The 24,493-nt window shown below is 52.3% G+C and overlaps 1 protein-coding gene across 6 annotated transcripts; it reads right to left on the bottom strand.

Moving 5' to 3' along the window:
* Nucleotides 1–12,463: 12,463 nt before the first annotated feature.
* TAL1 (TAL bHLH transcription factor 1, erythroid differentiation factor) lies at nucleotides 12,464–23,825 on the bottom strand. 6 transcript variants are annotated; one of them, XM_030953866.1, is made up of 5 exons: nucleotides 23,703–23,825; nucleotides 22,323–22,371; nucleotides 20,528–20,956; nucleotides 19,691–19,782; nucleotides 12,464–15,545 (listed from the first exon to the last, which is right to left on the bottom strand). In XM_030953866.1, exons 2-5 carry the CDS (start codon nucleotides 22,349–22,351, stop codon nucleotides 15,127–15,129), a joined length of 969 nt encoding a protein of 322 aa, XP_030809726.1. In that variant the 5' UTR covers nucleotides 22,352–22,371; nucleotides 23,703–23,825; the 3' UTR covers nucleotides 12,464–15,126. The 6 variants fall into 6 exon arrangements, with proteins under 6 accessions (XP_030809726.1, XP_030809729.1, XP_030809725.1 ...); XM_030953869.1 differs by having other exon boundaries at nucleotides 22,222–22,371; nucleotides 23,703–23,822; XM_030953865.1 differs by having other exon boundaries at nucleotides 22,323–22,837; nucleotides 23,703–23,751.
* Between the last annotated feature and the right edge of the window lie 668 nt (nucleotides 23,826–24,493).

Here is a 24,493-nt window from a genome sequence, read left to right as displayed (position 1 = left end):
TTTGCTGCCTGCCTGTTGCTTTTCTCTGCAAAAGCCCAGCAAAAGCAGCCTGGCTGTTTGGAGCAGAAGGCTTTATCAGCAGATCAGAAGTCCTGGAGGAGCTGGTCCTGCTGCTGCCCCCGGGAAATTCAAGGTCTGGGACATTCTGCTGCTGCTGTCCACTCCCTGCCACGCCTGGGGCTGGCTCCTCAGGTTCCTCCTCCACTCCTCTGGGTTGTGTAATCACCCCAGGGCTCTGCACAGCACAGCCCCAGGGTCTTGGGGTGATTTCCCAAAGACAGGGAGGTCTCAAGGATCCATGCATGTGCTATGGTGAGTTGGGGTGACAGGAGATGACAGGCCAGGCCCTGAGATGAAGGCAGGGCTCCGAGCCTTTCATACAATGGTCTTGCTGTCAGCTCCATCCCGAGGAGCAAATAATACTTTACCAATTGCATGTTCCCACATTTCTATGACATTTAAGACAAGTCAATGATTTTTGGCTCGCTGATGAGGCCAGGGAATCACTCAGAGCTTATCTCAAAGCTCCAAAGCACGTTTAGCCATGAAGAAGGAAGGTGCCTCTGTGACAAAGCTCCTGTGGCACCTCCTTGGTTGCATATCCCGGGGTCTGGCCTAGGGGCATGAGAAACTGCAAATCATGGTAGCAGCCTCACTGCAGGGGCAAAGTCTGAAATTTCAACAAATTATTTGCCAGCCAGGTTTTCCCTTTGGCATCCTGGCTGTGGCCTGGGAGCTGCAATGACAAATAACTCTGTGTTTCTGCTGCTGGCTGATGGAAATCTTGCTGTCTCTCTCATTTAAGCCTCCAGCAAAACCCAGCCATAGTGAGGCAAAGCCCTACAGGTCCATTTTAGAGCTGAGGGAAACTGAGGCACAGAAGGACAAACCACGCTGGCAGCATTTGGTCAAAGCCAAGTGGAGCCAGAGCCAGCTCAATGTTCTTTCAAGAACCCACGTGAGCAGTGACCTGTATAACAGATTTTGCACAAAGCAGGGATTGGAATTTCAGGCTTTACACTCACATACTCCAAATATTGGTGATTATTTCCCCTAAAAAAATACATAACTTTTAGGAAAGAGTAATATTTGCTCAAAGCAATGTTCCTGGATGATATATCTCAAAGCACAGATGCCAGTTCCTCTTTCAAAAACACTGTGGGACTCTGTGTTTTAATGGAAATCGTTTTCTTTCTTCTTCACCTCCTTCATTTCCTTCCTTCCTTCCTCCCTCCTTCCCTCTTTCATCCTCTCCATTTCCTCCCTGTCTCCCAGACAGAGCCGTAAAAATTAAAAAATACTATAGGAGAGCAATCCTGAACATTCCCTAAAGAAGATTGTATTTTTTCATAGAAATGTAATTATAAATTTATTACATTACGATAGCTGCTATGAAACATAAAAAACCCACACCGAAAAAAAACAACAAAAAAAAATCAAATGTAAAATTTCTTGTTTCTTTTGACATCTACCATCCAAACCAAATATTCTTTGCTTGTGCCAGGGATCTCCCATTTCCCATTGACAGTTGTCTTTCAAATCCTGCCCACTCTGAATGCTGTCAGGAGAGAACCAGGAGCTACAACCGCTGTGAAAAGGGCATTTTCTTGGCTCAGTGTGCCACTGTGGGTAAAAGGCAGCAGAAAAAGGCAGCTCCTGCTCTGGGTTTTCATCTATCACAGCTCTGTACCCTGCTTCTCCTCTTTAAAAATGCCTTTAGACTGCCATGTATTTTCTTATTTATGTGTATTTTCTTATTTATGTTGAACACCCCCGTGCCAATGGCTTGGCAAAAGGCATCCACGGCCTTCCCTTGCCCTTAAGGCCAGCTCAGCAGCCCCACTGTGGCCTGTGGGTAATTCATGGGACATTCTGGATGGTGTTTTTTATCCCAGTTGATTTTGGGATGGAACTCTGGGCAGCATTCACTCCCTCCACTCCCTGTGCAGGGGCCTGATGCTGCTGCTCCTCCATCCAAGGGCAGCTCTGGGGTCTCTCCTCTGTCCACTGTCCCCCCTGAGCTCCCTGCTCCTCTGTCCCTGCCACCAGGAGCTGCCAGGGCTCTGACAGCACCTTCACATCAGCCTCAGGCCCCACAGCCTGGGAAAATCAGGCTGAGAAAACACCAACATGATCCACCCTGCCTGGGAGGGCTGGGAGGAATCAAACCAAAAATCCCTGCAGCAAGAAGAAACCCCACCTGCCTCTGCTTTGCCTTACTGCATCTGTGATTCCCCCTGGCTCTTCCATCTGCTCAGAGGGAATTCTGCACCCCCAATCACCTCTGAGCACGGGGGGGAAGCGCTGCTGCATTGCTGGAGTGGCAGATAGGAAGGTTCCCAATGTGTGTGATGCTCAGAGAGGGAGAAAGGAGCTGACTTTGCTCTGGATATTCCCTCCTGCCCAGGGATATCGAATGGAATGAATAATTCGCTATCCGATCATCTCTAATCTTCATCCCATAAAATCGGCAGCAAGCTGGGAGGGTTTTTGAAGCCTCCAGCTGCATTTGCTGATAAGACATGAGGCAGGAAAGATTGGAAGCCCATAAAAATGATAATCTCAGGCTTCAGTGTAACTTGGTGGAAGGGTTTTCTCCTGTCCTTTCATTAAGGATGGATTTCATGATCTCCCTTAAATAACAACAAGCCTCCTCACGAGGAATCTCCTGCCTGAAAACTGATTGCATCGTCATTAGGAAATAGGAGACCAAGAAGCCACGAGAAAATAGATGGAGCACAGCTGAGCTCCAGGCTAAGGCCGAGGGGCGGGAGGAAAAGAGGGAATTGGAAGTGATTTCTGAGCACAGAGAGGATCTTCAGGCATTGGGGCTCTGCCTAGGAGAGTCAGGAGCTGGCACCGCTTCAAACTGCTGGGCACAAGCCTGACCATGAGCCTGGATGTGGAGCAAAGCCTCATCTTGCACCTCCTTGGCATGAAGAGAAATATCATGTCCCATTTCAGTGTGATTTGATACAGCATCCTCTACACCAGCCCCAAATTCAGTGAATCTGGAGAGAAGAAGGGAAAGGAAAAATCTCAACTTAGCAACCATTTACATGTGAATCTAAACTATGATGGACAAAAGGAGGGGAAGGGAAAGATGGCTGGTTTGGTGAGGGTGGAAAGTTTCAGGAAATAATTGCCTCAGATGCCAGAAAATTAGGAAAAAATAGAGGGGAAATAGGAGAAAATTAAAAATGTAAACTATAATCAGATGTTAAATTGCTTTTCTTCAGCTAATTGAAATAATGTTTTCTCTGCTACCCACCACTCTACCCCTTTCAGATGCTAATCCCTATCAAACATGGACTTACAATTACAAATTCATAGGCATTTTTCCCAGGAGCAGAAATTGCTTTGCCCTGTAACCTCTAAGATGAGGTCTTAATAGGAATTCACGAGCAGCCTCTGGTAAAGCTTCATTAGCTGGAGAGAATAGACAAGGGCAAGTTGCAGTGCTCCCTAACCACTCTAGGGAAAAATTAATTTAAATTACTTTGTAAAGTAACAAGGCCAGATAATGTGTTTCCTTCTTGGATTATTGTTTTCCAACACCCTAATATGGGGACAGATTAGGTTACTTTGTCTGTCTTGATGGTGGTCCGTGCTAAATTGTGATTTATGGAGTGCAGAAGCCTTTGGAAACACTGACCCCTTGGGCCAGAGCTGGATGGGGCTGGGGCAGGGACCTGGCAGGATCTCACCAGGCTGTTGGGGGGCAGGGGAAGCACCTCCAGCACAACTTCCACACAGCCTGGGAGGGAATCTCAGCTATTAAAGGTGGCACTCCAGCCTTTCCCTGGTTGGAAACTGATCCAAGAGCCCTGCTGCTTTGGGGCAGCTTTAGATTTGTTTCCTGGAGGCCATATCCTAAGCAATGCTGAGTTCTGTGTTTCCAAGGGCTGGACCAGCGTGGAAAACCTCTTCCAGAGGTCCCTCAGCAAAGCTGCTGCATGGAACTGATTCCCAGCCACTAAAACCTAAAATGCACTAAAATATGCTGAAAATCAAGCCTGCAGCCCCAGGAGGGAAAGGCTGTGATTTCACACATCCCCTCCAGCCCTTGCCAAGCCCTCCCAAAAAGAGTCATAATTCTCTTGCCCTGGCACCAGGCTGGGTGTTCTTCATGCTGGGGTGGGTTTATGGAGCTTTGCAGAGAGCCAGGCAGGGGCTGTGGGGAGATGTGGTGATAAAGCCTTGGCAGAGGGGCTGGGACTCCTCTCAGCACCCTGGGCACTGCCAGCTCCAGGCATTTTTCACCTGAGCCTTGTCACACAGAATGGGCCAGTCTGGCTGAACCCTCAGGGATTGGAGCATCATTCAGAGAGGAACAAAGAGTGCAAAGGGCCTTTGGGCAACAGACAGCACAGATCATCTCTGCTGATTAAATAGGTTCCCAGCTGATGTGGGAGTCCTAGGAGACCAGCCTGAAGCTGGGAAGATTTATGGACAGCTACCTGAATTGGAGAGGGAATGTATTGATTTTATTCCTGGCATCCTAAGGGATAACTGCTGTTTCTCAGAGCAAAGAGGGCTGGTGAAAGATGCATTGAGACAGAGGGATGGATAGGTAGGTAGAGGGAACAAGGGCAGAAATCCAACCCATCTAATAATTTTTTTGTCCCCGCTTACCTGGGGGAAGATAAAAACCCCATGTCACTACTTTCTGTCATTCTCCCATCCAAAACAAGACTATAACCCCCAAGGATGCAGGTTTATAACATCCCAGCTTCTGCAGTCACTTGAATTTTTTTCCTCCCCATCAGCAGCCCACTGCTGTCCAAGCTCTGACAAATTCTGGACCACCTTTGCTGCTGACAAGCCCCGTGTTTTGACAGCTCCCAGCACAGTTAAGTGTGCTCTTGAGTCTTAACTTTGCTGTGTCACAGCAGGCAGGACCAAGCATCCTGGAAGGGAGAGGAGCAGCAGGAAAGGCCAGGTCCCATGAGCAGGATAACTCTGCATGACTGTCTGGGTCCCCAAGGGTAGAGAAAAGCCTGCATTCAGTAGGGCACCCCTGCTCAGCACCACCTGAGGAAGGTGATTTCCTTCCTCCACACATCCTTACCGGGAAAAAGAAAGTGCCCTTGGCAGAGGGAGGAGCATCCCCAGCACAGGAAACCATCCTGAGCATCCTTGAACTCTGGGCTGCAATCAACCAGAGCCCTGCCGGCAGGCACCAGCCCTATTTCCATGGTCAGCAGCAGAGGCAGCAGGTTTTCAGGTGGCGTCTCTCTTCTCTTCCTTCTCAGAACCAGGGCAAAAACCTGGAATGTGAAGGGGAAAAAAAATAACGGGACCATCGGCAGTAAGTGAAATGAACCTAGTAACCTCCACTTCTTTTCAACGAGCTCCAGTTGATGCTTTACAAGTGTACTCCAACCCTGGCGAGTGCCAAACAAAAGCTCCCCTCTCCTTCTCCCTGCCTGCTAAACAGCCTTTTTATTTCAGCGAGCTGCATCTGCTGGGTGGCAGCCGCGATTACCATAACACAAGGGTAGGATTTGGCCGGAATGCTTCCCCCTCGGCTCTACAACAGGCGGGAGCCTTGGGCTACCAGGAAAATAAAATGAAAAATAAAGGGCAGGGGAAAAAAGATTGAATGCATGAAGTCACTTTTCTGGCAGCCACCCAAGCAAGCAGATGCAGGTAATGGAGGAGAAGGGGAAATCGTCCTCGTTTCCTCAGAGCAGCGACTTCTGCTGCTGGGAAAGGGAGTGGGAGGGACATGGAAAGGCCAGAGGGATTTCATGTGAGTCCAAGACCTGAAAAAGGCATTTCTCAGGGTATAATGAAGTTAGAAGAGCTTTTTGGGAGTCTTAACCCATTCCTGAAGCTTTGGAGGCTGCTGGCCTCCCCAGGATGCTGCTGCAGACACCCTGAGAGGGGGACAGGGATCCAGAGCTCCTGCAGAAGGGACAGGATTGATGGGAAAGGGCTGAACAATGCCAAACTGTGCCGATGTGCCGCAGCAGCTCAGAACAGGCTCCTCTTGGATCCAGCCCTGAACAGGTTTTGAGGACAAAAGGCAAAGACCCCTGGGAGATGCCTTTGCCTGGGACTGAGGAGAACAGGTTGTTTCCAGGACTGGCGGGGCATTAATTAGAACTCAGTAATTAGCAGGGCATCGGCACAGCCACCGGTGCTCCCACTGGGGAATGTGAGTCTTCTCAGGGTCACCTCACCTCTGCTGAAATCCCAGGAGACTCGGCTGCCTCTGCTCGTCTGGCAGAGCCAACAGAGAGCTGGTGACCGCAGGCACAGAACCCACGGCCCTCAGGCTCCAGGGAGTGGGGACAGCATTGGGACCCCTACAGCCTGGCCGATCTGGGGTAACAGCAGCTGGCCCAAGCTGTCTCTCTACCTTTCTTACCCCAGAATACAAAATTCTGTAGGAAAATAGCTGCAGTGTTCAGATACAGCGGGTTTAACATAGCGATCATCGGTCAGCGGTAACCCCAGGAAGACCCGTAGAGGGTGAAGAGGGGAAAAGGAGAGGGAGGAATGGAGAAGGGGAGGAGCAGAGAACGTGAGGATGGGAAAGGACAGTCTTTAACACACTTTATTTGTAAAACATGATAAACACTAAACCCCGTTATGAGCAAACCCCGGTGCGGGCGCTGCGCTCCCGCGGGGCCGCTCGGGGCGGGGAGCGGCGCCCTCTGGCGGCAGCGCCGGGGGCGGCCGGGAGGCTCCGCTGCGGTTCGGAACCGCCCCGGTTCTGCTGCGGTTCGGCTCCGCTTCGGAACCGCCCCTGTTCTGCTGCGGTGCGGCTCCGCTTCGGAACTGCCTCGCTTCTACTCAGGCTGCGGCTCCGCTTCGGAACAGCTTCGGTTCTGTTTCGACTGCAGCTCCGCTTCGGAACCGCCCCATTTCTACTCCGGCCGCGGCTCCGCTTCGGAGCCGCCCCGGCTGCGCTCCGGTTCCGCGGCGGCTCGGCCCGGCCCCGCGGCGGGAGGCGCTGGTGCTGCGGTGGGATTGATGTTCCGTTTATCTGTGAGAGGGGCTTCCCACAGACCTGTTCAAAGGAGGCGCCCGGCCGGAGGAGGCGGCCCGGGGAGCGCAACCCCGCCCGGGCTGGGTGAGGGGCTCGGGTGGGACCCGCGGGTGGGACAGCCCCGCTGGGACCCCCGGGACACGGCACTGGGGAGGCGTCGGCTGCGAGAGCAGAGCAGCGGGCAGGGGGATGGTGCTGTGACAGTGTCCCCGCTGGAGGGGACAGACACGCTCACGCTCACATCGCCTTTTTGCCTTCAGTGTGGGTGTAGGGCCTTATCCCCATCCCGCGGCACCTGCACGCAGCGATAGAGGGGAGCAGCTCGGAGCCGCATGGAGCCAGCTGGAGGGTGGTCCCAGGGATGGGCAGGGAGCCGAGATAGGAGCAACGGCTGCCCCGGCTCAGCTCAGCCTTCCTGCCGCCCTGGAAACACCCCGGGAAAACATCCAGTACCTGCCTTGGATGGTTTGGTGCCACCTGACCCAGAAAGGAAAAAAAAACAGCTCAGGATTTGCAAAGGAGAGGCAGGGAGTAGCCTGTGAGTGATTTGTGCTGATGGCAGCCAAAAGCAAAGCCACCCTGGAGTTTTGTCTGGTGGGGACAACAAGCAGGGCAGCGTGCAAGGGGGGACACACGTGTGAGCACGTCATGGGCTTGGGTGGCTTGGGGACACGTGCAGGACTGCATGTCCACATCCATCCAAACGTGTGTTTAGGACTGCCCACAAATGTGTATCCATGGATGCACCCACAGGAATGGGACTTGCAAAACACAGGAATGGGACGTGCAAAAAGGAGTGTTTGTGTTTGTGCACCATGACAGAGCAAGGGCACCTGGGCTGTGCATTCCTGAGCAGGTCAGTGCACACCCCCATGTCCTGTGCATGGACAGGGGTTTGTGGGGTGTGTGTTTGTGACTCCCTGTCACACAGGTGGCTGTGCTGATGTGTCACTGCCAACCCACCTCAGTGATGTCCCACACTAGAGCCTCACCCAGGCTTGTTCCTCACCCTGAACCAGCATGAACAGGGCACCAGTTCACCAACTGCACCCCTGGCAAGCACAGAGGTTTCCCCGCCTGAAGCAGGCACTTCCCACTCACAGCATCCACAGTGGCACACTGCTGACCCCATCCAGAACACCCCTGCGAGCCTCCAGCTCCCCTTTCCGTGCCATTCCTGGGGATGGAGCGGGCTGGATGCTCACAGCAGTGGTGCTGCAATGCTGGATGGTGGCAAGACACAACTGGGACGGTGTGGATGTGTTTTGTTTCAGCTACAGTGACGTGTGAAGGGATATTTCACAGCAAGCAAAGTGCTCTGGAGATGGAACAGCTGCTGAAAGCATCCCCTGGCTCCCAATCCCCCCAGGCAGCCTTGGACTGGCAGTAGGTGACACCACAGCTGGACCCTTCAGACACGCAGGATGGCTTCACCCCTGGTGTCCGTGGGCTCTGGGCAAGGCCTGGCAGCTGGGTCCTGCCTCAGGGGCTGTGCTGCAGGTGCTGACAGTGGTGCAAGCAGAACAGCTGCAGGATTGGACACGTTCCCTTCCTTTCCCTGGACTTTGGCCATCTTCCCAGATGTACATCTGGAGTGGGACACTGTTGTTCCCTGCCACAAACACAGGGTGAGCAGGGCGTGCAGGCAGCACACTTCCCTAGCCACCTTAAGCTGGACCCTTGGCATTTCTGGAGCCATTCACTCCCAACAAGCCCCACATCAGGAAGGAGCACGGCTTGGCAGCCCCTCACTCAAAGACCTGCCACCTCCAGCCGGCTTATTTCACAAGGTGCAGCCAGGATGCTCTGCCGTGCCTTTCCTTGGACACCCTTGGGCATGCCCTCAAACCTCTCCTAGCCCAGCCAAGCAATCACCTCCTTCCCTTCTTTCCAGCACTCCTTGAGCAGCACAGCCCAGCAGAAATCCGCCCGCATTCAGGAGCGCGGCACCACCGCGGCTCTGCCGGCCCCTTTGCCAAAATCCCTTTGCTGCAGCGCCCATCGCCACCTTGGCACGGCCGGATCACGCTGGTGCCATGCGGGATTTGCCCGAGGGATGGGCAGGGAGAGGAGCCCCCGAGCCCCCCAGGTGCTGCCGGCCGGGCTCACATCAAAGCGCCGGGGCTTTACCCGGGCTCCAGACGCTCCCTCCCATTTCCTGCTGGATTCCCGTCCCGCTCCCTGTGCCCGCATCAGCAAAACAGAGTGTAAAAATAGAGGCTGGGCTTCACCAAAACACAATGGTAAATTGTTCCCCGGAAAGGTCACTGGGGAGGCTGAGAATAGCTCCAAGAGCAGGGGAAAAGGAATGTCTACCGGGGGGTCAGCTCTGAAAGCGCCTGCTGGACCCACCCCGGCAGGTTTCCTGCGTCCTCATCAGTGGTGCACGTCCCCGCTGTGGTCGCTGTGGTCTCAAAGCATCCTCATCCTCTCCCATCCACCCCTAGCCTTCTCTCCCATCCCATTTTGCGATGGAAACTAAAAAAAATAATTAAAAAAAAAAAAAAAAAAAAAAAAAAAAGAGGAGAGCGAGTAATAAGGTGAGAGGAGAGGCAGGAGGACCAGAGAGAAAAAACAGGACTGGGAGGAGAGAGAGAGGATCCTGCTCGCTGCTCATCTCCGTGTGACGGCGCGGTGTCCCCTGGGCACCACCGGCCGGCTGCAGCCTTTGTGCGGCGCTGGGAATGTCAGGGATGAGCCCCGGGATGGAGCGCGGACCGAGCAGTCCCAGAGAGCCATCAATTACTCCCTCCTGTTGTCACCTCGCCTGTCACAGCGAGAAGGAGGAGCTTTCTCATGGGCTGCCGGGGTGGGAATGTTTGGGTGCTGCCGTTTCCGTGAGCAGATTTAATTCAATTATGTGGGAATGCCCCTAATGAAGCAGGTCCCTGCTTCTGGCCTCGGCTGTGTTCCCAGGCAGGGCTGCCCCTGCAGGCTGCCCTCAACGTGGCTTTGCCAGAAAGGCTGTAATTAAAAACAGATCATGAGGCTGGAAAATAGTAGCTGCCCGAATTTGGAGTGATTTTTGGGGTTTTGTGTTTCTTCTTTCACCATTTTGGATATATGGAATCCTCCCACCTTCTCTCTGGTTTTTAATTCAATTTTATCTCAATGTCAAATCCCCTCTGTTGTCACTCCCCAGTGTCATCCATGCACTTGTAAGGGAAATTTCCTGTCCCTGGCAGCCTGAATGTCACTCAGTTCCTGGAAGACATTACAAAACTGGATGAACAAAACACCTTTAAGGGCACCTGTTTCAAGTTTGTGAAGAAACTGCTATTTGCCAGAAAATCTCCTGCCCCTCAGACCAGAACCCCCATCACCTTGTGGTGCCAGCAGTGAGATGTGGGCCCCAGAACTGTCCCAGCTGAGGGCAATGCCACCCATGACATCCAGGCTGTTTCCTTGCTGCTGCACCAATCCCTTCTGTGCAGGGACAACCAAGACCTTAGGGTGCTTTCCCCATCTTTCTTTTCTGTTTTGCATGAACAGAGAAAAAAATTGATTGGGTTGGGGTTTTTTCCCCATATATTTGAATCCACAGAGCATTACACATCACCCTTTGCAACACAACATGATTGTAGAAAGGAATTACCATTTGATGAGAAATTAATTAAATTTTGAAAGACAAGAACGGGAAGCACTTTAAAAAATTACTTAAAAAAAAGAAAAACAAACACAAAGGCAAGTGAATGTCTGCTGCCTTCTATGACATTTGCATTCTGGTGGCCGAGCAGCACCAAGGTCCAGATGCTCAGGAGAAAAAGGTGATGGAAGAAAGATGCTTCTTCCAGCATGGCCAGCACAAAGCCACCAGCTGAGGACACAACCCTGGAGCCTGTCCCAGCAGAACAGCACCCAGGGTGTCCCCACCACCAAGGTCAATCAGGAGTGATGCACACTGACCATCTCACCACGGAGCAGGTGGCACTGGAAGCCTCTCAGCCCTTTCCATAGGTTATAGAACCGATAAATGTGCACAGAGTTGTTTGAAGCCTTCACCCTGCAGGGGTTTTTTTCCCTTAAGGATGCTTTTTCCTTTGCTGGTTGCAAAATACTTGTGGCCATCAGGGTATTTTACTTGAAGAAAGCAAAAAAGCAGAAGGAGGAGGTGAAAGGAGAATTGTCCAGGCAATGGAAGGAGGGAGGGAGAAGGACAGGAGGTGGGAGGCCGAGATAACTGGTGGGTGAGCTATCAGCTCCTGCTGGGCTGGCAGCAGAACAGGAGACAGGGGTTAAACCAGATGTAGAGCCATGATCTCCCAGCCCCAGATAAACACCCAGCAGCCACACACTGCCCACACCTGCCCCACGCCTTTTCCCAGAGCCTGGCATGGAACCAGCCCAGCCCCGGCTCCAGGGCTCTGCTCAGCCTGGCTGTGAGGGGACACCCCCACCTCCCTCCTCCGGGGCTCTGGGCAGGGCTCCCCTCTTCCACCTGGGGGAAAGTTCACCTGGAAACCTTAAAAGCAAGCATTGGCTCCCAGGCTAATGGGGAGATGGGGCTAGCAGTGAAACTTTTGTGGGGAGGCTTTAAGAAAGCAAGGGATGCTTTAAAGGGTTTGTTTAAAAAGGCAACAATCTGTAATTCATAGAAATTAGAGACAAGAAAATACTTGTGGCACCATTCCTGCTCATCTGCTCTGTGCTCAGTATGGTGTCAGCCACCATCAGCAGCATGGTGCTGTATACATATATATATATATATATACAAAAATATATATGATATATATATATATCATATATCTGTATAAGATATATATATATACAGATAGATATATATATGTATCTATATATATACATACATATATTTTAAAACACACATACATACATGCATATATATATAAATGCATCTATATATATATGTATCTCTCTCTCTATATATATTTTAAAACACACACATGTTCAATGAACTGCTTAGCCTGTAAACACTCCCTAATTAGGGCTGTATATTTTTGAAAGCACTTGTGCATGTGGCTGTGATAATTTCTTTCTTAAAAAAAAAAGAGGAATTACTGCCTGTTAAACCATGGCCGAATGCCTGCCCTGGTGCAAGGGGAAGTAGCGTGGCCCCCAGCAGCCCCTTCCTTGCACAGCCAGCCTGGCCAGAAGAAGGGAAAAGGCCACGGGAGCCTTTGGGGGACCTGCAAGTGACAGCCGGGCTGAGGAGGGGGTGGCTGGTAACGCTCCCTGCCGCGGGCATTGCTTCATCGCCCGCCTTCCTTCCTGCCGGCCCTGAGCGCTCTTCCCCCGCCCAGGCTGGACCGTGTGAGTCAAGCCAGTAAAAAAAAAAAAAAAAAAAAAAAAAATCAGCAGATCCTTCTGCAACGTTTTTTGCTGCCCGTTTATGTCTTTGGCTGGCTGGGAATGCACCAGCCCGACATCTTCACCCCACGGCATTCAGGGATGATGGATTCGAGCTGGGAGGTGGGACAGAGGCAGACAGCAAGTGGAGGCTGCTTTGTAAAACTTTATTTAGAAATATTCTTGATATATTCATTATATATATATATTTATATATACACACACATTACAACAAATGTGTTTTCTAAATAGCACGTCCACAGTGGGTTGAGACTCGGGGTACCAGGTCTGGTTACTTCATTTCTGCAGAAAAAATGCAGAAATCCAAAGGGAGGGTGGCAGAGAAAGGGGTGGGGCTGAAAAAACCAAAATCCGTAAGGCAGGAATTCACTCACACGGTACGACATTGCCCCAGGGCGCTGCTGCCGACAGGAATGGGGGTGATGGGCCACGCAGCGAGAGGTGAAGCAGGCAGGAGGAGAGGTGGGCAGAGGAAATGTACCATTCAAATCACAACTAAAGTACAACTGTACATGCCCCGGGGGACCTGCAGCACTCCCTGCATGGTGTCTGGGGCTGTTTGGGGGTGCTGACAAGGTTGTACCATTTCCCCAACTGTGCAGCTCCCCAAAAAGCACAGACAGGAAGTAATGGGTTTGTGTGGAATGAGGGATTTCTGGGTATCAGCGAATTATTTTGTTTTCTTGCGTCAGGTTAATGACAAGGGTGTAAAACCCCCACATACCTCACCCAGGGTTATTTGGGAACCAGGAACAGCTTTACCTGTGTGACAGCACCCCCCTACTCCCCTCCCCACCCCGAGGGTCCCCGGCAGCCCCCCTGCTTGTTTCTCCTAGCCCTGGCACCAGTACCAGTCCAAACCTCTCCCTCAGCATTGCCTCCTCACCCCCAGCACCTTCCCTGGGCCCCTCCTCTAGTAAAAACCCCTGCACAGGCAACCCAGACCCAAGAATTTTCCTCCTTTTCCACAGTTTAAGATGGGGGAGATTGATGCTTTCCAAAAATTTGGGGGCTATGCTGGAAATCCTTGCATGGACCAGGATCCCTTCCCAGGCAACTAATTCTGCCTAACACGCCAAGCCACATGCCAGACTCTTACCTATTATTTACAAAGAGGCATCAAAACCAAGCAGGGATGGAAATGACAGGGCTCTGAATTAAGCCTGGATGGGCTTGCAGACACCCACTCAAATTCCCTGTGTTCCCTTGTACCTCAGCATCCTTGGGAAGGCACGAGCGTGGTGGAAGGTGTCCCCACTCAGAGAGATTTATTCCCTTCCAAAGGGGGTTTGTGTGTGGGTTTGGGGTTTTTTTCTGCTGTATCATGGTGGAGATTTCTGTGCCCTGACGTGTGTGCAGAGGTTCAGGATGGGTTTGGGGCAATTCCTCCATCAGGCTCAGGAGATGGGCTGGTGAGAGGTGGGCCCGATGCAGCAGTGGTGGCACAGTGTGGCTCTCAGCTCCCACTGCAGCAGCAGCAGCCTCCTGCTCCCCTGCTCTCCTGCTTCCCAAACATCCTCCTGGGGGGCAGCAGGGTCAGGGGATCAGCTCAGTCACAGAAATCAGCTTTGCAGCAATTTGAGCACTCGGGAGTGCAGGCTAATCCCACCACTGTTTTACTGCTTCCCCCACGATTCAGAGAGGCTGTAGACTCCCAGCAGCTGTGACAGGTGAGGACCTTCCTAAGACCAGAATAAATCCAGCACTATTGTCCACACTGCGGGCATTGGCACAGCTGAACCACCATTTCACAAAATAAAACCAAAAAATTCAAAGCATACCATCAAAAAACCTTTTTATAACCTTATGTACACGCACACTGTTGATACATTGACTCATTTTGCTCTTTTTTTTCCTTTTTTGAATTTAAAAATCCCCCAGTCCAAAGAGATACTTCACTAGCAAATATTTTCTTCCTTTACCAACTCTGAAATTTATCTTTCACGAGAGAAGCTCTGGCCCCACAGAAAGCACTGGAAAAAACCTAGGAGACCACAACAGGCTTGAAATTCACCTGCTGAGTGTTACCAGCGGAAGGATCAGGGACTGGGAGGGTGGCAGAAAATACCTATGTACCTTTTCATTCAGTGGATACTGCATGACAGTGTTAAACGGAAGTAATCCCACATCATAAATACAACAAGCCCAAACAATCCAAAATCAGATAGAAGACAAAGGAAGAAAGGGAAGGGAAAAAAAAAAAAGAAAGAAAGAAAATAGGAGAGAAAAAGAAATAGTCTAAATCCTTTTAATAGTTCTTTTGCTGAGGGTATTTTTTCACCTCTTTAAAAAGATACAGTCAAAAGCTCTCAGACAACAGGAATATGTGGCCAAGCTCCTGCTCAGACCAGCTGGATGTGCTCAGGCTGGAGGAGTCTGCAGCACTGGCGTGATGCAGCAGTTTCCAGCACCACGTGGAGCTGGAAAGCGCCGGCGGCCTCCGCGGGCAGAGGAAGAGGAGCTCCATGTCTCACCCAGATGGCTGTTTGAAAAGAGACGGTCACCAAGCGGTCTGGGAACCCTCTAAATGCTGGAGAGGCACAGCCACGTCTCCTTCCCCTCCTCAGAGTCCCATCCCGAGCAGTTCTGTACAACGAAGATGACCTCGACGCTTTTCTCCTCCGTACGGTCGCGTACCTAAACCCCGAACGTTCATCTGGGTTGGTCTGGTGAGTGCACCAGGCTGGGCAGAGCGAGCTCCCAGGGAAAGGCAGAGTCGCAAAACCCCACAGGCACAAGTTCCAGCAGCTGCACAGGCCTGGCCTCTCCCCCGTGGCTCTTGGGGAGCAGCGTGGGGGTCATCACCGCTGCGCGCTGCCTTCTACGGGGAGGATGGCGTGGTGCAGGCTGCCCGTGTGCTTCGAGTCCAGCGCCTCGTGCTCTTCCGTGAAGCTGTCCGGGCTCGCCGCCCCGTCCAGAGAGCTGCCACAGCTGGAGTTGGGAGACAACATGTCCTGCAGGAGGTCTTCCTGGACTATCCCCGAGTCTTTGTTCACCTTGCCCCTTTGGTTTCCTTCTTCCTCCTGGTCGTTGAGCAGCTTGGCCAGGAAGTTGATGTATTTCATAGCCAGGCGCAGGATCTCGTTCTTGCTGAGCTTTTTGTCGGGCGGGTGGGTGGGGATGAGCTTGCGCAGCTCTGCGAAGGCCCCGTTGACGTTCTGCTGCCTCCATCTCTCCCGGCTGTTGGTGAAGATGCGACGAACCACCTTCGTGTGAGGGCCTGCAATTCCAACCACGCAGAATTAGGAGCTGGGCTTAACAGGGCAGGTGTTACCTTGCTGAATAGGTCACTGCTTTGCAAATTAACTAACTGACTAATTTTAGTGAGGTTTAATCAGCAAGGCAGTGAAACAAGAGTTTCCAGCTAAGTGGAAGCTGACCCCGTGAGCAGAGAAAGCCATAACTTCTGTTCAATCCAATGGAAGAGAAAAATGGAGTTGCATCTCTTTGGATGTCCCCTCAGATATCGAAATTTACCTCTCCAAGGAAGAAGGCTTAGGCCATGATATGTGTGCAGAAGGGTGCTCTAATTTTGGGGAATCTCAACTCATCAACAAGGGTAACTCAGCAAACATGGTCCTATTAAAAGTTAATCTCACTAGATGGCTTGATTTTCTAGCCCAAAAATTGTCTAAAGGACACATTGTTGGGACAGGAGGAAATCAGCTTGAGCAGAGGCTTTGACAACTCTGAAATCCAGAGGTCTTCCATGCTGAGAGAGACCAGAGGGTTGCCAGCAGCCCTCTGAATGAGGTGGGGTGATGGGATTTGTCCCATAGGAATGAGAACAGGTAGGAAGTGACCACACTGACCCATACTGACCCAAGAAGTGAAGGCAGTGTCCTGCTGGAAGGGTGATCACTGTTTGGAGCAGCTTCACAGCTGACCTGAGGGCTGCCTGCTCTCTCTCCTCCTCACTGCCACAGGGCACAAACTGCCTCTGACACTAATTGGAGAAAGGGCCCCAAATTGCTGGAGGTGTCTGTTTGACCTAATTACACGTGACCTCCAATTACACCTTGAAATTTTACAGCCATGTTTCTGAGAGGGGATGCTGCACAGGATGAAGGCACAAAGCACACCAATTCTCCTTTCAGCACATCAGGGCGACTCCTGGTGTACATGAGAAAAGCTTTGTCTCTGTGCTAGAAGAGACCCAAAAGCACATCTGCTGAAAAGCACTGTTCTGCAGGAGCAGCAGTGCTGTAAATCAGGATTGCAGGTCCTTGGGTCCATGGAAACCAGCTCGCATGAGGGAACACTACCACAAGATGCTTCTCTTATTACATCCTTCCCATCATCTCCTCCAGGAGACATCAACAATGGAAGGTCACATCAATCTCATGAAAATCTGGAAGAATGACCAGGGCAGAAACTCCCATGGGATAGGAAGCATCACATACAATGAAAATCATCACAGAGTGGGAAGCAAAGCCTTGCAGGAAACACACTGGTGAGATTTACCCCAAAGGACTGTGCAATTCCCATTCCCCCCACCTCTCCCCTGCATTCCCCACTCTGTGACACCTGCCTAGCTTCTCCCTCCTGGCAGGAACAAGTCCCTGGCCTTGGTGAGCAGTTCAAGCCACAGTTCTGACATCACACAGCCGAACCAGCCCTCCAGGGCACATTTAAACACCTTTATTCTTTTCTAGCAAAACTCTTGGCTGCCTTGTGGCACAGGAACCAAACAGGTGTGACTCTTTATGAGTATCCTGGTCAGGCTGTAGCTCAGCAAATCCCACCCTGCACAACAGAAGGGGAATCCCTTATTCCAGCTGATCAGATACCATCAGATGCCATCACACTTTCCTCCCTTTGGGGGAAGCTGAGTCCCTGCAGCCCAGCACAGCCCTCAGAACTCCCTGCACTGCAGGGTTTGCATGGGGACACATTCCCAAGCAGCCAGCTAAAGCTGCCAGCCTCTCCAGTGTGTGAGCAGCCTCACAGCTCACTCCTCCTCACGGTGTGCTCAGAGCTGGGAGTCCCCTAAAGCCACAAACGGCCCCTGGGAAAAGCTGGGGGAGGTAGAAATGGCAAACACCTCTCTGACCTCTAGGATTGCAGTGTGATGCTTTAGTAAAGGCAATATTCACCCCCAAACAGCCCCTAATGCCCTCTGTATGAATTAAGGTACAAGAACTCATGCAAAAGGAAGGTTTCTTGTCCCTGATGGGTGCAGCCTGCTGTGCCACAGGACTGTGGGGAAGGTGACAGGGACCAAAGGGACCTCAGCAGCACTGCTAATTAAGCAGTGAAGGATGTGCTACATCCTACTAAAATAATATGATCTTTTTAACACTTTACTGCTCCTTCCAGACAAGACAAAGCAACTGGTCTTGAATCCAGAGAGAGATGGAGCTCAAAAGCTATTTACTCCCATAAGGATGTAAGAAATAACCACACCTTGGATACTGCTCATTAAAAAATATCCTCAAGAGACTTTCAGTCTTCAAATATTTCTGTTCACTGGAAGTTGATTACTAAAATGCATCTATTAATAAATCGGTGAGAAATCCGAAAGAAAAACAAAAAAACACCTGTTCATTTTCATCCAGAGACACCCAAATCAAGATTTAGTATATATAAAACAAATTCTGACACCACTCAAATTCTTGATTTCTGCCCCAACTGAATTAAACATATCTTTTAGAAAGAGATCAGGCTTTGGCCAAAACATGTCAAGCAGTGGAGGAAATTAAAATGCCCCATAGCTGTGTTATAATAGAAAATCTACTTCTCATAAAAAAAAAAACTTGCCTCATAATTAATTCAAGCAATCAGATGAGAATTTTTGCCTGGATTTTGTTCTAATGGATCGACTGATGCTTTTTTAAAATTAGAAATATGAGGGAAATTAATAAAAATATGATCTCCCCAAGTTCCAGGATATACTTTTTATAGATACATTTTTGCATTTTTATCTTCACTTCTAGTAATTTTTAAAGATATTAAATGGAACAAAATTTCCATAAAATAGATAAAAGAACTACTGCAAAAACCCCACCACTTATTCTCTCCCAGAAAAAACCACAAACACAAAGTGTCTGGCAAGACTTTCCTGCCCTTCTGCAGCCCCCAAGGGCTGAGGACCCTCGAGAGTGATGCTCCTGGATGTCACCCAGCAGGTGCCCATCAGAGCAATGAGCAAAGTGCCTCCAGACCACACAGGTGCTTCAGCATGGGATGTACATCCCTACAAATCGTTCCTGTTTACACAACATAATCTGATACCCTTTTCCCCCTCAAAAATTGTTGAGTCCAATCTTGGAAATTCACATGAACCAGAACCTGCAGGATTGGGCCATTTCTGCACACCAGCATCAAAACACGAGTTCAAAAACTTGGTTACAACCAAGTATTTCTGTAATCCTTAATACCTAATTTAATAGCAAGTGCAAAGCTTTAGTCAGACGCCGAGATTTGATGGACCTTTCCCCATAAATGCTAAAACTCAGACAAAAAGCCCTTCTTGTGCCGGGGCTGTAACATCCCCTGTCCCACGGGGCTGCGTCTGAAAGGACCGGGAGGGGAGAGGATTCTGATTAATGCAGATAATACCCTGAGCCTGTCATTTCGGGATGCATTATTTTAGACTGATGCAGGTTATGATTTGATCTTAGATTAGCCGGGAAGAAGGGAAGGGACAGCTAGCTGGAAAGGAGGAAAATTAATTGTCCTGCAATTGAAATACAGTGTTTCCAATCGCTAAAGATAAAACGCATTTCAGCGAATCTCGTGTGTACGGGCTATTAACTGCCGAGATAAACAGGCCGGCCTTCCACGTGCAAATCGTTCTTGCAAGTGTCCCTTTGCTTGAGCAGCAGCCCGCGGGCAGAGATCCCCTTGCACACCCCAAACCTGCTGCCAGGAGCAGGCAAACCCTAAAACGCGAGTAGGATGCCTGGGTGTTGGTCTAAAGGCAGGTGATCCTTTCTGCCCGAGGCTGTGCTCTGCAGGGCGAACGCCTCCTGGCTGGAAGGGTTTTACAGACGCAACATCTCACTGCAATGGCAATGGCCCTGATCCGCGCCTCAACAAAGACACGCATTTATTGTCTTCTTTCGGATTTAATCTCTAAGCAATTCGCAGAATAGGGATGTAATTAGCCACAGGCATCGCTGGATGCTGGGTGAAGGCAAACTCGCCCAACACGCTGCTGGGGACCGCTGCGGGCTCCGCTTACCGGAGAGCCCCCGCTGCCTCCCTGGGCATCCTACTCGCGTTTTACGCTTTGGGGCTTTAGTCCTTTTATTATTTGGGGGTTTAGTTCCAGAGTGTGGCATTGTGCAGGAACTTGCCCCCCATGGCAGATAGAGACACCCCTTCCCCCCAAAATGCGGCGTAGGGGCGAAATTCTCTCACCGTCGGTGATCTCCATCTCGTACGGAGAGGGTCTCCGCTTCACCCGGTTGCTGCCGTACATGGAGAAGGAGTCCGGTTCGCCGAAAAACCCGCTGCAAAGAAAGGCGGACAGGCCATGAGGACACACCGACATCCCCCCGGCCCGGCCCGTGATGGGGGCTGCCCCAGGGTCGGCGGGAAGCGGAGCTGCTCCGTGACCTCGGGGCGAGATCGCGGCTCACGAAGCCGAGCCCGGGGTCGTGCGGTGACACCACACGCAGCCAGCCGGGGACACGCAGCGAGAGACGGCAGCCCTGCGCGGGCGGGGGGATGTGAGCGGTGTGGGGAGTCCAGGCTTGCGGCTTTGGGCGGAATCCCCCCATCCCCGCGACTTCGTGCACGCACGGCCCCCCGACCGCAGCTTTCCCCGGGAGGCGAGGCGGGGTCCGTCCCCGCACACCCCCGGGGTGGCTCAGCCCCTGCCAGAGCCTCTGCTTCCCCTTCACAAACTCGCGGGACTCGTCGGAGAACAGAGAGAGCCCGGGGAGCTCGGAAGAGCTAAACCGGTTCTCGTCCGCTTATTGACGGACCCCTTCGCTCTACCCAGGACTTTACCAATTCCTTCAAGGAACGAATTTTTCGTTTCTTTTTTGACTTTCCCCCCGCCTTTCCCCTTTCTCTCTTTGCAAAGTTTGCGTGCAAACCCGCGATGATTTTAGCGACGAGCCCCGCGCAGAGGAAGGGATGCTGCTGCTTCTGCCCCCGCATCTCCGCCCCGCGCCCCCCGCCGCCCCAACACCGCGCGGGCACCCCTGGGACACCGCTCCGGGATGGGGATGGGACAGGGGACACACGGACCTGTTGATGGTGGCCAGCGGCTGGCCCAGGTTGTAGAGCATGGCCCTGCCGGGGGGCTGCAGCGGGAGCGCGGGGGGGCTCAGCTGCACCATGCGGGCCTCGCAGGCGGCCTCGGCGGCGCGGCACGGCTCGGCTCCCGGCGCTCTCTGCATCGCCTCCCCCGCCGCCTCACGGCTTTTTATGTCAAGGGAGCCCCCCCTGCGCACCAGCTCGATGACGGGCACAGGGGCGGCGGGGGGCCCGGGGGAGGGCCGGCCCGCCTCCTTGGCCGCCCCGTTGAGCAGCAGCTGGGGGTCTGCCGGCGCCTCCATGCCCCCGCGGCTGCTCTCGGGCTCGCTCGTGGTCTCCGCTTCCGAGTCGTGCCGCCGGGCGGGGCGGGCATCGCGGGGGTCACTGGGGGGCGGCGGCGCGGGCGGCCTGTCCATCGTCCTGCGGAGAGAGGCAGCGCTCAGGGCCGGCCCCGCTCGGCGAGCACGGCGGGGCTCTGCCCCTCCACGGGCACCGCCCGACGGGGGGGCCGCGGCGGGGCTCACGCCTCGCCGGGGAGAAACGGGGGAGCTCCTGATCACCCCAAATCATTCAGAGTTTGCTGGCGGGAGGGGGGGCGGTCTGTCCGTCCACCCCGCCGAGCCGTGCCGTGCCGTGACGTCACGGGGCGCCCCGGCCCTACCGTGACGTCACGGAGGCTGGCGGAGCGGCGCTTTGACGTCTGGCAGCGCCCCGGTCCTGCACGATGGGGACGGGCCGGAGCCCCCGCCCGGCTCCCGGTGCCCCGCGGGGATTCACAGCGGCACCGATGGGCAGCGAGGGGGCTCGGGCAGCGCCCGCAGCGCCGCCGAGGGTGCGGGTTAAATTGTGCGGGTTAAAGTGTGCGGCCAAATTACGGCGGAGGGCCAGCACACAGCCCCGCTTTTCTGGGGGTATTTCTCCCCATTTTGGGGTCCCCCATCCCCGTTTCGGCGGCGCTCGCTGCCCTGCGGAGCCAGCCCAGTCACCGCCCGGCCTGCTGTAGCGGCCTTAGCTCCACGGGCGGCCCCTTCTCCGCCCATGGCTATTTTTTATTGTTATTTATAAACTATCGAAATACACTTTTTGGGGGAGAGGGGGTTAACCCAGCCCCTAACAGAGTCAATCCCCCCGCGCATTCCCTACCGCAGGAAGGAGGAAGGGGCCCGGCCGCGGCCGCACGCACAGCATTGTCCCCCTTCTCCCGCAGAACAAATGCTGTCGCGACAGGGCACCTCGCGCCCGGGCAGATATCGCGATTATTTCTATGCTTTATCTCCCACTTATGCCCTCTTTCGTTTTGGATTTCTTTTTTTTTTTGTTGTTGTTGTTTTGGTTGATTGATTATTATTTTCTACATAAATAAGGAGCTTCACGGAGAAGCTGCCACCCATCCTTCTCACTCCTTTGCCTCGGGTTATTTTTATTCCGTTTCTGTTAAACTGATTGCGAGGAAAAAAAAAAAAAAAACAACCAAAAAAACCAAAACCAAACACAACCAAAACAAAAAACCAATTGTTTTTTTTTTTTTGCCATATATCACTATCTCTCTGGAAAATAAAAAAAATTACAACCTCCCAACCTAAAGCACAAGTTCTCTGCCATCCCTCCGGCCACTTTCCCGCCAGCCCTCTAGAAAGAAAAATCTAATTGCCTATTCCGATATTGTATAGGAAGAGATTACTCACATGTGTCATATTTAAGTAGGGACACCGCAAGTCTCTCCTGTTTCAACAAAAGCGCTCTCAGTGTCAGGCTGAATTTACTCCTCCCACCTCAAGGTACTTACGACTTTACAGAGAGGAAGGACACCCGCATCGGGATAAAACTGCTAAATCCTGGGAGGAAGAGAAGGGGGGGAGAAAAAAAAAAAGAAAGGAGAGGGTGGATCTCGTGGGTCCGGATTGCCAGAGATCAGCGGAGGGAGAAAGGTGCAGGGGAGAGGGAAGGAGGGGACAGCACCCCGGGGAGGCCCTGTGAGAGGGGACAGCGGCCACCCCCGGGTCCCCCCCCCGCCGCCGCCGGGAGCCGCCGCCTCGCACACGGGGCCACAACGAGCGACGGCCATGGCCTGGCGTGGAAAAACAAAAATAAACAGAGAAAAAAAAAAAAAAAAGGCGTGAAAAAAGCGCCCTATATTTGGGGCGAATTGGGCGGTTTTTTGGACACATTGCAAGCCCGGTCTTCCCGGGAGGAAATCACAGACGGGGCCGGACACGGGGTTGTTTTTCTCCCGATGGGCTCGCACGAAGCGGCGACGGCGGCGGCGGCGTTTCTCCCACGTCCGGCTGGAAAATTTAATTCCTAAAGGGGCAAATTAAATTCCTCAAGGGGCCGGTTACCGGCCGAGGAACCGCGAGAGCCGGCACCGGGCCGGCGGAGGAGCGAGCCCGCTCCCCGCCGCCCAGCCACAGGAAGGTGAGGCCGGCTCACCCCGCCAACGAAATCACGAAAAATTAGGTTTTCCCCTTCGTAAAAAAAAAGGAATAATCCTGATGGCGTCTGTCCCCGCATTTGTTAAAAAACGAAATACGCAACACCGCAAAGATATCAGCAGAATTTTGCCTTAAATTGAGGTAGTTTCGTTTAGAAAAAATGGAGGGGGGGGACATTAAATCCGCGCCCGCTGGTTTCTGCTTCGCAAAATCCTTTTGTTTTCCAGCAGCCGATCGGCAGGAAATTTCCAACCCAAAAGCGCACCTCTCCCGCCGGCCCTTTGTAGGGAAATCGCCCCAAAACGAAAGGGCGGGAGGGAGCGGGATATGCTGGACCCCGGTCTCGGGGAGAAGCGCTCGGGTTCTGGCCGTGGGCCGGGCCGTGTCCCGGTGTGTATCCCTGGGGAGGGCTGGGGGAGCCGGGCCCGGGGGCTCTTCGCCCCCAGCGCCCCCCAGCCCGTCCCACGCTGCCGCAGCCGCGGGGTCCCGGCGCCGCGGGGGTGCCGCACCCCGCAATTTCAAAGGGGAAAGTGTATTCTCCTCCTCACCCACCCCGCATCAAAGAATAAAAAAGATTAAAACCCAACCGCGGAAAAGATTGTGTGTTTTTTCTGGTCTCTCATGTGGGGCAGAAGCCCCCAAAAGCTCCCTCGCTGCCCTTCGAAGCCCCCCAAAACCACATCCCGCCGCCCCCAGCGCCCAGACTTGTGCAGAGCCGATTCCTCTTTACTCACCATTTGCTTTTCATTGGGAAAAGTGAGTGGAGCCATTTTGTGGCCTACGCATCGCGGCTATATTTGTAGTAAGTGTTGGGTGGCTTCAGCTGGGTAGGCTCTAATTCCACATCACGTCCAGTTTCCTATTTAGTATGGAGAGCGGAACACTACTGCAATGTGGCCGAGAGAGATAAAACCCCAGCAGTGGCCCGCCTGCCCTGATAAGCTTCTAAACCCATTATTTATGAAATGATTCATTATTATTTGGCAATTTTATCGAAGGAAAGCGGAAAATTATTGCAGGGATATGCATAGGAATAACTCCGGAATGCATGCCTTCTAGCTTTTTATGTGTGTGTGCTTAGATGCTCTTAAAAAGACACTAAAAAAAAAAAAAAAAAAAAAAGTAATAAAAAATTGCACTGTGGCTGCCCGCATCTGAATAGCGATTCTTTATTTTAGTCCTCTTGGAGGTTATAATGCCCCTAGTTTGTTTTTTTTTTTTTTTTTTTTTTTTTTTTTTATTATTATTATTAAATATGGAACACCTACTCCGTTCTTAATTAAATTTAATGAGCCAAAATAAATTGTTAGAGATGTTGAGAGAGGGGGAAAGGGTGTGGGCTGCTTTGGGACAAGAGGAGGTAAATAAAGCACATCGAAAAGAGATGTTTCGGAGAAAACCGTCCCCAATCCCCAGCCTTCCCCCCCAGAACTGTGTATTTTTGCTGAAGGGCTGAACTGGGGTGAGCTCCCTATCTCGTCTCCCGTTCTGGGGTGGGAGAAGGCCGAGCATCCCTGCCGAGCTG

The sequence above is a fragment of the Camarhynchus parvulus genome, chromosome 8 (genome assembly GCF_901933205.1).
Source record: "Camarhynchus parvulus chromosome 8, STF_HiC, whole genome shotgun sequence".
Taxonomy (NCBI): domain Eukaryota; kingdom Metazoa; phylum Chordata; class Aves; order Passeriformes; family Thraupidae; genus Camarhynchus; species Camarhynchus parvulus.
This window is presented reverse-complemented; position numbering and strand designations above follow the sequence as displayed.

Coding starts and splice junctions, on each gene's coding strand:
- TAL1 (XM_030953866.1), bottom strand. CDS start 22,351: ATGCGGGTGTCCTTCCTCTCTGTAAAGTC. Junction 19,783..20,527: donor CCGCTGGCCACCATCAACAG/GTCCGTGTGTCC, acceptor CTTTCTTTGCAG/CGGGTTTTTCGGCGAACCGG. Junction 15,546..19,690: donor CGAGATGGAGATCACCGACG/GTGAGAGAATTT, acceptor TTGGAATTGCAG/GCCCTCACACGAAGGTGGTT.